General features: G+C 39.5%; 3 protein-coding genes across 12 annotated transcripts in view; all 3 read right to left on the bottom strand.

The window, feature by feature from the left end:
• On the bottom strand, positions 1-10,398 carry LOC119486905 (zinc finger protein 420-like). Of its 6 annotated transcripts, none has more exons than XM_037767420.1 (5): positions 5,298-5,659; positions 4,107-4,802; positions 3,519-3,938; positions 2,931-3,434; positions 1-885 (listed from the first exon to the last, which is right to left on the bottom strand). In XM_037767420.1, exons 1-5 carry the CDS (start codon positions 5,467-5,469, stop codon positions 275-277), a joined length of 2,403 nt encoding a protein of 800 aa, XP_037623348.1. In that variant the 5' UTR covers positions 5,470-5,659; the 3' UTR covers positions 1-274. The 6 variants fall into 6 exon arrangements, with proteins under 6 accessions (XP_037623348.1, XP_037623349.1, XP_037623351.1 ...); XM_037767421.1 differs by lacking the exon at positions 3,519-3,938 and adding an exon at positions 3,939-4,022 and having other exon boundaries at positions 2,931-3,266; positions 5,298-5,657; XM_037767423.1 differs by lacking the exon at positions 3,519-3,938 and having other exon boundaries at positions 2,931-3,157; positions 3,242-3,266; positions 5,298-5,655.
• Positions 2,747-12,400, bottom strand: part of LOC119486908 (zinc finger protein 883-like) — a 25,210-nt gene continuing 15,556 nt past the window's right edge. The window contains exon 4 of the mRNA XM_037767431.1: positions 2,747-3,098. The gene's annotated coding sequence lies outside the window, so the exon portion shown is untranslated. The remainder of the gene's footprint in view (positions 3,099-12,400) is intronic.
• LOC119486906 (gastrula zinc finger protein XlCGF57.1-like) lies at positions 5,948-9,132 on the bottom strand. Of its 5 annotated transcripts, none has more exons than XM_037767430.1 (3): positions 8,859-9,132; positions 7,535-8,329; positions 5,948-7,114 (listed from the first exon to the last, which is right to left on the bottom strand). In XM_037767430.1, the coding sequence occupies exons 1-3, from the start codon at positions 9,028-9,030 to the stop codon at positions 6,504-6,506; spliced, it is 1,578 nt and encodes a 525-aa protein (XP_037623358.1). In that variant the 5' UTR covers positions 9,031-9,132; the 3' UTR covers positions 5,948-6,503. The 5 variants fall into 5 exon arrangements, with proteins under 5 accessions (XP_037623358.1, XP_037623357.1, XP_037623356.1 ...); XM_037767429.1 differs by having other exon boundaries at positions 5,948-7,198; XM_037767428.1 differs by having other exon boundaries at positions 7,283-8,329.

Below are 12,400 nucleotides of genomic sequence, written 5' to 3' on the forward strand. Positions count from 1 at the left end.
TTTGAGTCAATTGAGTCTTTATTGTGAGTTTTTGAGGAAACATTACATTAGTGAAATGTATATATATATATATATGTATATATATATATATATATATATATATATATGTCCATGATTCAGTTGTTCATCATCAAAATATTGTGTCAACTTGGAGAACTCAATTTTTGTTATGATCCGTTAAATAAATCAATTTTACAACATTTTGTGTGTTTCATAGATAGTGTGAGAGTGAAGAAATAACAGACCGTAGAATGCCATAGTTGACCAATCAGAATCAAGTATTCAACTGCTTCTCACCTGTGTGGGTTCTCATGTGGGCTTTCAAAACATAACTAAATTTAAAATCGTTCCCACATGTTTTGCAAGTATACGGCTTCTCACCTGTGTGGGTTCTCATGTGGACTTTTAAAACATTACTAAATTTAAAATCGTTCCCACATGTTTTGCAAGCATACGGCTTCTCATCTGTGTGGATTTTCACGTGGTCTCTCAAGTTACTGCTACATCTGAAATCTTTCCCACATGTTTTACAAGTATACGGCTTCTCACCTGTGTGGATTCTCATATGCCTCGTCAATACCATAGCTTCACTGAATCTTTTCCCGCAGGCTTTGCAAAGATAAGGCTTCTCACCGGTGTGGGTTCTCATGTGGCCATTCAAGTTACTACTACTTTTGAAATCTTTCCCACATGTTTTGCAAGTATACGGCTTCTCACCTGTGTGGATTCTCATGTGGACTTTCAAGACATTATTAAATTTAAAATCCTTCCCACATGTTTTGCAAGTATACGGCTTCTCACCTGTGTGGATTTTCATGTGGTCTTTCAAGTTACTGCTACATCTGAAATCTTTCCCACATGTTTTACAAGTATACGGCTTCTCACCTGTGTGGATTCTCATATGCCTTGTCAACGCTGAATTGACTCTGAATCTTTTCACACATGTTTTGCAAGAATATGGCTTCTCACCTGTGTGTATTATCTGATGTGCCTGCAATCGTGACTTTTTCTTAAAAGCTTTCTCACACGTGTCACATTTGAAAGTCTTCTCACCTGTGTGAGTATTAGAGTGAATCTTTGACATAATAGGGCTATATATATTGTTAGTGTGACTGTTGCTGTTGTGATGTTGGTTCTGTTGTTTTGGCTCTGCATATCTAGTTGATCCTGAGTCTCCAGGCTTGCCTCCTTTCTGATCTTGGCTCTCAGCTTCATGAGAGTTGTGAGAGAGGAGCTGCTGGTCACTGTTTGGTTCTGATACTACAGAGCTTTTAACTGAAATGTAGCTGGAAGGCTTTTCCTCCACCGCACTCTGAGTTTTATCGATACTAAAGTCCAGAGTCTGATCTTCACTGTGGTCACTTTCCTCATTAGTAGGAGTCAACATAAACTCATCAGTCTCCTGCTTCAGTACAAGCTGCTCTCCCTCCTCACTGGTGCAGAGTTCCTCCTGTTCCTCTTTAATCTGTGGAGGCTCTGGGTCCTCTTGGTCCAGACTGGAGTTCCTCTCCTGAATACAGAGCTGCTGGTCAGCGAGAACCACCTCCTCCTCCTCTTCCTCCTCCCCCTCCTTACAGACATGTTGCTGTGGGAGCTCTGGAGGACAGAGAACAAAAGAAACAGGATATTACTGTGATGAGAGAAAAACAATAAGACATTATGATCCTATATGAGTCAGACTCCTCTGTTAGCTTTTAAAGAACCATTGAAGGTTTTACTCACTTAGTCTGTTTAACTGTATTTCAGGTTTCCAAACGACATCCAGCAGTCTGCGCTGACGATCAATCTCTTCCTCGTACTCGACGATAGTTGTTTCATAAACTCTGAATATCTCTTCAGCAGCAGCAGTTAGTCGCTCGTTGACAAACTCTCTCAACTTCTGAACTGCAGACATTGTTGTTTAATTACAACTGAGATAATTATCTAATCTACAACTACAGTATCATCTCCCTGCTAGTTCAACACATACCTCATACATTGAAGCTACACACGATGATGTTGTTTACTTCCGGTGGGTGTCACATTGATGAGTTCCGACAGTGGAAGAAGAGAGAGCTTTTTTCATTCCGCTTTCAACTGATGGCATTTTTATTAAAAACTAGTGTTTAACATCAATAGCAAGGATGTTCATCCAGTGATTTGTTGCAACAACGATTTGGAGTTGAAACCAATAAATGTGTATTTTGTGATGATACTGAAACTACTGATCATTTATTTGTTTTCATTGTATGTATTCTGGAGCTTTATGGTTTGATGATATACATGACTGGCTTTTCACAAAAGTTTCTCATCTGGGAAACTTCTCTCAAAAAGACATTGTTTATGGTCTTGTCATGGATAATAAGAAAGATGACTTTCTGGTGAATAACATTCTCATTCTTGGAAAATGTTATTTGCACAAATCCAAGTATATTAAAGTGAAACCTATAGGTTTAATGTGTTTCATTCTGAGTTTGTTTCTTATATAAAAGCCCTTAAAGTCATGAAAAACAAAAATGCATTGAAACTTCTCTGTATAATAGAAGAATATGAATTACAGGTACAGTCCTAGCCCTTAATTTAATTTATTATTATTTTCATGTATCATTTTACATGAACCCCGACAGGATGAGCAGGACCCCGTCATGAAGCAGAGGGGTCATGAATCACCCTGAAAGGATTCATTTCGTAAAAATGACCGTCTCACTGTGCATTATCCTGCTTATTACACAGCTACTTTCAAAAGAAATCAATAACTTGAACCAAATTTTGGTTTAAAAATGATTTTATTGCTTCCACTAATAAAAATTGTCATCTCATTGTGAACAAAGATCAGAACTGCGCCCATAGCAACCATCTGATATCCATAGCAACAGTCTGCTATGAAGAAATAACAGACCGTAGAATGCCATAGTTGACCAATCAGAATCAAGTATTAAACGGCTTCTCACCTGTGTGGATTTTCATATGTTTTGTCAATTTTGTAGCTTCACGGTATCCTTTCCCGCAGGTTTTGCAAAGGTACGGCTTCTCACCTGTGTGGATTCTCATGTGGGCACTCAATGAACTGTTACGAGTGAACGCTTTCTCACATGTTTTGCAAGTATACGGCTTCTCACCTGTGTGAGTTCTCATGTGGACTTTCATGTGACTGTTAATTTTGAAATCTTTCCCACATGTTTTGCATGTATACGGCTTTGCACCTGTGTGGATTCTCATGTGGATTCTCAAGTAACTGCTTTTAGTGAAAGTTCCCCCACATGTTTTGCAAGAATATGGCCTCTCACCTGTGTGGACTCTCATGTGGGCACTCAATGTATTGTAACGAGTGAAATCTTTCCCACATGTTTTGCAAGTATATGGCTTCTCACCTGTGTGTGTTCTCATGTGGACTTTCAAGCGACTCTGAATTTTGAAATCTTTCCCACATGTTTTGCAAGTATACGGCTTCTCACCTGTGTGGGTTCTCATGTGGACTTTCAAGTTACTAGTACATCTGAAATCTTTCCCACATGTTTTACAAGGATATGGCTTCTCACCTGTGTGGATTTTCATATGCCTTGTCAATTTTGTAGCTTCACCGTATCTTTTCCCGCAGGTTTTGCAAAGGTACGGCTTCTCACCTGTGTGGATTCTCATATGCCTTGTCAATTTTGTAGCTTCACAGTATCTTTTCCCGCAGGTTTTGCAAAGGTACGGCTTCTCACCTGTGTGGATTCTCATGTGGGCACTCAATGAACTGTTACGAGGGAAAGCTTTCTCACATGTTTTGCAAGTATACGGCTTCTCACCTTTGTGGATTTTCACGTGGTCTCTCAAGTTACTGCTACATCGGAAATCTTTCCCACATGTTTTACAAGTATACGGCTTCTCACCTGTGTGGATTCTCATATGCCTTGTCAATGCTGAATTGACTCTGAATCTTTTCACACATCGTTTGCAAGAATATGGCCTCTCACCTGTGTGGAGTCTCATGTGGGCACTCAATGTATTGTAACGAGTGAAATCTTTCCCACATGTTTTGCAAGTATATGGCTTCTCACCTGTGTGTGTTCTCATGTGGACTTTCAAGCGACTCTGAATTTTGAAATCTTTCCCACATGTTTTGCAAGCATACGGCTTCTCACCTGTGTGTATTATCAGATGTGCCTGCAATCGTGATTCATTCTTAAAAGCTTTCTCACACGTGTCACATTTGAAAGTCTTCTCACCTGTGTGAGTATTACAGAGAATCTTTGACATAGTAGGACTATATGCATCGTTACTGTGACTGTTCCTGTTGTGATGTTGGTTCTGTTGTTTTGACTCTGCATTTCTAGTTGATCCTGAGTCTCCAGGCTTGCCTCCTTTCTGATCTTGGCTCTCAGCTTCATGAGAGTTGTGAGAGAGGAGCTGCTGGTCACTGTTTGGTTCTGATACTACAGAGCTTTTAACTGAATTGTGGCTTAAAGGATTTTCCTCCACCACACTCTGAGTTTCAGTGATGCTCAAGTCCAGAGTCTGATCTTCACTGTGGTCTGAAATGTAGCTTAAAGGCTTTTCCTCAAATGCACTCTGAATTTTTGTGATTCTCAAGTCCAGAGTCTGATCTTCACTGTGGTCACTTTCCTCATTAGTAGGAGTCAACATAAAGGCATCAGTCTCCTGCTTCAGTACAAGCTGCTCTCCCTCCTCACTGGTGCAGAGTTCCTCCTGTTCCTCTTTAATCTGTGGAGGCTCTGGGTCCTCTTGGTCCAGACTGGAGATCCTCTCCTGAATACAGAGCTGCTGGTCAGCGAGAACCTCCTCCTCCCCCTCCTTACAGACATGTTGCTGTGGGAGCTCTGGAGGACAGAGAACAAAAGAAACAGGATATTACTGTGATGAGAGAAAAAAAAGACATCTGAGCAGAAAAATACAACGCGTTAGCCTTTAAAACATTAGATAGATAGATAGATAGATAGATAGATAGATAGTAACTTTATTGATCCTGAGGGAAATTTAAGTTTCCAGCATCACAGTTCCATAGTGCAAAACATGTTAGTAAAAAGGCAGTAAAAAAAGTCAGTAGTGCAAAGTACAAAATATACCAGATATAAAAATACAAGGTGAAGAAAACTGTTAAAACTGAATATAGTGCAGGGTAACAAGCTGTGATAAAGGACTATTAAAAAAATGAATATAGTGCAGAAGAGACTGTTAAAAGTGAATATAGTGCAGGTAACTCCAGTAGCTTAGTCTATTAAAGTGCACTGTGTGCATTATTATTGTTATATTATGATCTTACATGAGTCAGACTCCTCTGTTAGCTTTTAAAGACCATTGAAGGTTTTACTCACTTAGTCTGTTTAACTTTATTTCAGGTTTCCAAACGACATCCAGCAGTCTGCGCTGACGATCAATCTCTTCCTCGTACTCGACGATAGTTGTTTCATAAACTCTGAATATCTCTTCAGCAGCAGCAGTTAGTCGCTCGTTGACAAACTCTCTCAACTTCTGAACTGCAGACATTGTTGTTTAATTACAACTGAGATAATTATCTAATCTACAACTACAGTATCATCTCCCTGCTAGTTCAACACATACCTCATACATTAAAGCTACACACGATGATGTTGTTTACTTCCGCTGGGTGTCACATTGATGAGTTCCGACAGTGGAAGAAGAGGGTGATTTTTTCATTCCGCTTTCAACTGATGATATTTTTTTATTAAAAACTAGTGTTTAACATCAATAGCAAGGATGTTCATCCAGTGATTTGTTGCAACAACGATTTGGAGTTGAAACCAATAAATGTGTATTTTGTGATGATACTGAAACTACTGATCATTTATTTGTTTTCATTGTATGTATTCTGGAGCTTTATGGTTTGATGATATACATGACTGGCTTTTCCCAAAAGTTTCTCATCTGGGAAACTTCTCTCAAAAGGACATTGTTTATGGTCTTGTCATGGATAATAAGAAAGATGACTTTCTGGTGAATAACATTCTCATTCTTGGAAGATTTTATTGCACTAATCCAAGTATATTAAAGTGAAACCTATAGGTTTAATGTGTTTCATTCTGAGTTTATTTCTTACATAAAAGCCCTTAAAGTCATGAAAAACAAAAATGCATTGAAACTTCTCTGTATAATAGAAGAATATGAATTACAGGTACAGTCATAGCCCTTAATTTAATTTATTATTATTTTCATGTATCATTTTACATGAACCCCGACAGGATGAGCAGGACCCCGTCATGAAGCAGAGGGGTCATGAATCACCCTGAAAGGATTCATTTCGCAAAAATGACCGTCTCACTGTGCATTATCCTGCTTCTTACACAGCTACTTACTAAAGAAATCAATAACTTGAACCAAATTTTGGTTTAAAAATGATTTTATTGCTTCCACTAATAAAAATTGTCATCTCATTGTGAACAGAGATCAGAACTGCGTCCGTAGCAACGATCTGATATCCATAGCAACGATCTGATATCCATAGCAACAGTCTGCTATGAAGAAATAACAGACCGTAGAATGCCATAGTTGACCAATCAGAATCAAGTATTAAACGGCTTCTCACCTGTGTGGGTTCTCATGTGGACTTTCAAAACATTATTAAATTTAAAATCTTTCCCACATGTTTTGCAAGTATACGGCTTCTCACCTGTGTGGATTTTCATATGCCTCATCAATACCATAGCTTCCCAGAATCTTTTCCCGCAGGCTTTGCAAAGATAAGGCTTCTCACCTGTGTGGGTTCTCATGTGGGCACTCAATGAATTGTTACGAGTGAAAGCTTTCCCACATGTTTTGCAAGTATACGGCTTCTCACCTGTGTGGGTTCTCATGTGGGCACTCAATGAATTGTTACGAGGGAAAGCTTTCCCACATGTTTTGCAAGTATACGGCTTCTCACCTGTGTGGATTTTCACGTGGTCTTTCAAGTTACCGAGCCATCTGAAATCTTTCCCACATGTTTTGCAAGTATACGGCTTCTCACCTGTGTGGATTTTCATATGCCTCGTCAATACTATAGCTTCCCAGAATCTTTTCCCACAGGCTTTGCAAAGATAAGGCTTCTCACCTGTGTGGGTTCTCATGTGGGCACTCAATGAATTGTTACGAGTGAAAGCTTTCCCACATGTTTTGCAAGTATACGGCTTCTCACCTGTGTGGATTCTCATGTGGGCACTCAATGAATTGTTACGAGGGAAAGCTTTCCCACATGTTTTGCAAGTATACGGCTTCTCACCTGTGTGGATTTTCACGTGGCCTTTCAAGTTACCGAGCCATCTGAAATCTTTCCCACATGTTTTGCAAGTATACGGCTTCTCACCTGTGTGGATTTTCATATGCCTTGTCAATTTTGTAGCTTCACAGAATCTTTTCCCGCAGGTTTTACAAAGGTACGGCTTCTCACCTGTGTGGATTCTCATGTGGGCACTCAATGAACTGTTACAAGTGAACGCTTTCTCACATGTTTTGCAAGTATATGGCTTCTCACTTGTGTGAGTTCTCATGTGGACTTTCAAGTGACTGTTAATTTTGAAATCTTTCCCACATGTTTTGCATGTATACAGCTTTGCACCTGTGTGGATTCTCATGTGGGCACTCAATGTAGTGTAACGAGTGAAATCTTTCCCACATGTTTTGCAAGAATATGGCCTCTCACCTGTGTGTATTATCAGATGTGCCTCTAATTGTGATTTATTCTTAAAAGCTTTCTCACACGTGTCACATTTGAAAGTCTTCTCACCTGTGTGAGTATTAGAGTGAATCTTTGACATAGTAGGGCTACATATATTGTTAGTGTGACTGTTGCTGTTGTGATGTTGGTTCTGTTGTTTTGACTCTGCATTTCTAGTTGATCCTGAGTCTCCAGGCTTGCCTCCTTTCTGATCTTGGCTCTCAGCTTCATGGGAGTTGTGAGAGAGGAGCTGCTGGTCACTGTTTGGTTCTGATACTACAGAGCTTTTAACTGAATTGTGGCTTAAAGGCTTTTCCTCCACCACACTCTGAGTTTCAGTGATGCTCAAGTCCAGAGTCTGATCTTCACTGTGGTCTGAAATGTAGCTTAAAGGCTTTTCCTCAAATGCACTCTGAATTTTTGTGATTCTCAAGTCCAGAGTATGATCTTCACTGTGGTCACTTTCCTCATTAGTAGGAGTCAACATAAAGGCATCAGTCTCCTGCTTCAGTACAAGCTGCTCTCCCTCCTCACTGGTGCAGAGTTCCTCCTGTTCCTCTTTAATCTGTGGAGGCTCTGGGTCCTCTTGGTCCAGACTGGAGTTCCTCTCCTGAATACAGAGCTGCTGGTCAGCGAGAACCTCCTCCTCCTCCTCCTCCTCCTCCCCCTCCTTACAGACATGTTGCTGTGGGAGCTCTGGAGGACAGAGAACAAAAGAAACAGGATATTATTGTGATGAGAGAAAACAAAGACATCTGAGCAGAAAAATACAACGCGTTAGCCTTTAAAACATTAGATAGATAGATAGATAGATAGATAGATAGATAGATAGATAGTAACTTTATTGATCCTGAGGGAAATTCAAGTTTCCAGCATCACAGTTCCATAGTGCAAAACATGTTAGTAAAAAGGCAGTAAAAAAGTCAGTAGTGCAAAGTACAAAATATACCAGATATAAAAATACAAGGTGAAGAAAACTGTTAAAACTGAATATAGTGCAGGGTAACAAGCTGTGATATAGGACTATTAAAAAAGTGAATACAGTGCAGAAGAGACTGTTAAAAATGAATATAGTGCAGAAGAGACTGTTAAAAGTGAATATAGTGCAGGTAACTCCAGTAGCTTAGTCTATTAAAGTGCACTGTGTGCATTATCATTATTATATGATCCTATATGAGTCAGACTCCTCTGTTAGCTTTTAAAGACCATTGAAGGTTTTACTCACTTAGTCTGTTTAACTTTATTTCAGGTTTCCAAACGACATCCAGCAGTCTGCGCTGACGATCAATCTCTTCCTCGTACTCGACGATAGTTGTTTCATAAACTCTGAATATCTCTTCAGCAGCAGCAGTTAGTCGCTCGTTGACAAACTCTCTCAACTTCTGAACTGCAGACATTGTTGTTTAATTACAACTGAGATAATTATCTAATCTACAACTACAGTATCATCTCCCTGCTAGTTCAACACATACCTCATACATTGAAGCTACACACGATGATGTTGTTTACTTCCGGTGGGTGTCACATTGATGAGTTCCGACAGTGGAAGAAGAGAGAGCTTTTTTCATTCCGCTTTCAACTGATGATATTTTTTTATTAAAAACTAGTGTTTAACATCAATAGCAAGGATGTTCATCCAGTGATTTGTTGCAACAACGATTTGGAGTTGAAACCAATAAATGTGTATTTTGTGATGATACTGAAACTACTGATCATTTATTTGTTTTCATTGTATGTATTCTGGAGCTTTATGGTTTGATGATATACATGACTGGCTTTTCCCAAAAGTTTCTCATCTGGGAAACTTCTCTCAAAAAGACATTGTTTATGGTCTTGTCATGGATAATAACAAAGATGACTTTCTGGTGAATAACATTCTCATTCTTGGAAAATGTTATTTGCACAAATCCAAGTATATTAAAGTGAAACCTATAGGTTTAATGTGTTTCATTCTGAGTTTATTTCTTATATAAAAGCCCTTAAAGTCATGAAAAACAAAAATGCATTGAAACTTCTCTGTATAATAGAAGAATATGAATTACAGGTACAGCCGTAGCCCTTAATTTAATTTATTAGTATTTTCATGTATAATTTTACATGAACATCGACAGGATGAGCAGGACCCCGTCATGAAGCAGAGGGGTCATGAATCACCCTGAAAGGATTCATTTCGCAAAAATGACCGTCTCACTGTGCATTATCCTGCTTATTACACAGCTACTTTCAAAAGAAATCAATAACTTGAACCAAATTTTGGTTTAAAAATTATTTTATTGCTCCCACTAATAAAAATTGTCATCTCACTGTGAACAAAGATCAGAACTGCGTCCGTAGCAACGATCTGATATCCATAGCAACAGTCTGCTATGAAGAAATAACAGACCGTAGAATGCCATAGTTGACCAATCAGAATCAAGTATTCAACGGCTTCTCACCTGTGTGGGTTCTCATGTGGACTTTCAAAACATTACTAAATTTAAAATCTTTCCCACATGTTTTGCAAGTATACGGCTTCTCATCTGTGTGGATTCTCATATGCCTCGTCAATACCATAGCTTCACAGAATCTTTTCCCGCAGGCTTTGCAAAGATAAGGCTTCTCAATGGTGTGGTTTCTCATGTGGCCATTCAAGTTACTACTGCTTTTGAAATCTTTCCCACATGTTTTGCAAGTATACGGCTTCTCACCTGTGTGGATTCTCATGTGGACTTTCAAGACATTATTAAATTTAAAATCTTTCCCACATGTTTTGCAAGTGTACGCCTTCTCACCTGTGTGGATTTTCATGTGGTCTTTCAAGTTACTGATACATCTGAAATCTTTCCCACATGTTTTACAAGTATACGGTTTCTCACCTGTGTGGATTTTCATATGCCTTGTCAATTTTGTAGCTTCACAGTATCTTTTCCCGCAGGTTTTGCAAAGGTACGGCTTCTCACCTGTGTGGATTCTCATATGGGCACTCAATGAACTGTTACGAGTGAACGCTTTCTCACATGTTTTGCAAGTATATGGCTTCTCACCTGTGTGAGTTCTCATGTGGACGTTCAAGTTACTTCTACTTTTAAAATCGTTCCCACATGTTTTGCATGTAAACGGCTTCTCACCTGTGTGAGTTCTCATGTGGGCTTTCAAGTTACTGCTACTACTGAAGGTTCCCCCACATGTTTTGCAAGAATATGGCTTCTCACCTGTGTGTTTTATCAAATGTATCTGCAAATGTGATTTATACTTAAAAACTTTCTCACACATGTCACAATTGAAATAATTCTCACCTGTGTGAGTATTAGAGTGAATCTTTGACATAGTAGGGCTACATATATTGTTAGTGTGACTGTTGCTGTTGTGATGTTGGTTCTGTTGTTTTGACTCTGCATATCTAGTTGATCCTGAGTCTCCAGGCTTGCCTCCTTTCTGATCTTGGCTCTCAGCTTCATGAGAGTTGTGAGAGAGGAGCTGCTGGTCACTGTTTGGTTCTGATACTACAGAGCTTTTAACTGAAATGTAGCTTAAAGGCTTTTCCTCCACCCAACACTGAGTTTCATCGATACTAAAGTCCAGAGTCTGATCTTCACTGTGGTCACTTTCCTCATAAGTAGGAGTCAACATAAAGGCATCAGTCTCCTGCTTCAGTACAAGCTGCTCTCCCTCCTCACTGGTGCAGAGTTCCTCCTGTTCCTCTTTAATCTGTGGAGGCTCTGGGTCCTCTTGGTCCAGACTGGAGATCCTCTCCTGAATACAGAAATGCTGGTCAGCGAGAACCTCCTCCTCCTCCTCCTCCTTACAGACATGTTGCTGTGGGAGCTCTGGAGGACAGAGAACAAAAGAAACAGGATATTACTGTGATGAGAGAAATAAATAAATAATATATATAAATAAATAAATGTAATATGTACATATGTGCTGTCTATAAAGTGGTATATAGGATGTATAGTGTAAAGTAAGTATAAAGTGCGCCAGTGGTTAGAGTCCAAGATGGTTGCAGATAGTGCGTGTTAAAAGGTAGATAGTGCATGGTTTAAAGGCAGATAGTGCATGGTTTAAAGGCAGATAGTGCATGTTTAAAGTTCTTAAAGTCCTCATAGTTCTCATATGGGGGTCAGTCTTGGTTGTGGAGCCTGGTGGCTACCAGCATGAAGGACTGACCCAGGTGCTTTGTGTTGTGCCGAGGGGGGATGAGTCTGTGGCTGAAGGTGCTCCACATCTTGACTAGCTCATCATGGAGGGGGTGGGAGGGGTTCTCCAGGATAGCGTCCAGCTTCCTCCTCATCCTCCCCTCTGCCACCACCTCCAGATCCTCCAGTTCAGATCCAACCACAGAGCCAGCCTTCCTCACCAGCCTGTTCAGTTTGTTGGCATCCCTTGTGTTGGTGTTACCCCCCAAACAGTGGAGGCTGGTGGAAATTTTTCTTGGTGGGGCTGTGCCACATCCAATCAATTTCAGCAACTATCCCGGTATGATTGAATGCAAAAAAAAAGTGAAGTTATCAAAAACACATTACTACTTTGCAGTTAAATAATTAACAATTATTTGATTCCAACAGGAAGAGTAAATAATTCTTACTGTGAAAAACACAACAGTATAAAATGTACTCATTGGTGGAATGTAACTAAGTACTTAAATACAATTTTGAGGTACTTCTACTTTACTTGAGTATTTCCATGTTCTGCTACTTTCTACTTCTACTCCACTACATCTCAGAGGGAAATATTAGACTTTTTACTCCACTACATTTATCTGACTACTTTAGTTACTTAACAGATTCA

This window comes from Sebastes umbrosus, chromosome 4, assembly GCF_015220745.1.
Source record: "Sebastes umbrosus isolate fSebUmb1 chromosome 4, fSebUmb1.pri, whole genome shotgun sequence".
Taxonomy (NCBI): domain Eukaryota; kingdom Metazoa; phylum Chordata; class Actinopteri; order Perciformes; family Sebastidae; genus Sebastes; species Sebastes umbrosus.

Excerpts from the sequence above, each read along its gene's own strand:
- LOC119486906 (XM_037767426.1), bottom strand. The coding sequence starts at position 9,030 with ATGTCTGCAGTTCAGAAGTTGAGAGAGTTTGTCAACGAGCGACTAACT. Across the intron at positions 8,330-8,858 it reads AATAAAGTTAAACAGACTAA|AGCTCCCACAGCAACATGTC; the intron begins GTGAGTAAAACC and ends TCTGTCCTCCAG.
- LOC119486905 (XM_037767419.1), bottom strand. The coding sequence starts at position 5,469 with ATGTCTGCAGTTCAGAAGTTGAGAGAGTTTGTCAACGAGCGACTAACT. Across the intron at positions 4,803-5,297 it reads AATAAAGTTAAACAGACTAA|AGCTCCCACAGCAACATGTC; the intron begins GTGAGTAAAACC and ends TCTGTCCTCCAG. Across the intron at positions 886-2,930 it reads ACATATGAAAATCCACACAG|GTGAGAAGCCGTATACTTGT; the intron begins GTGAGAAGCCGT and ends GAATCCACACAG.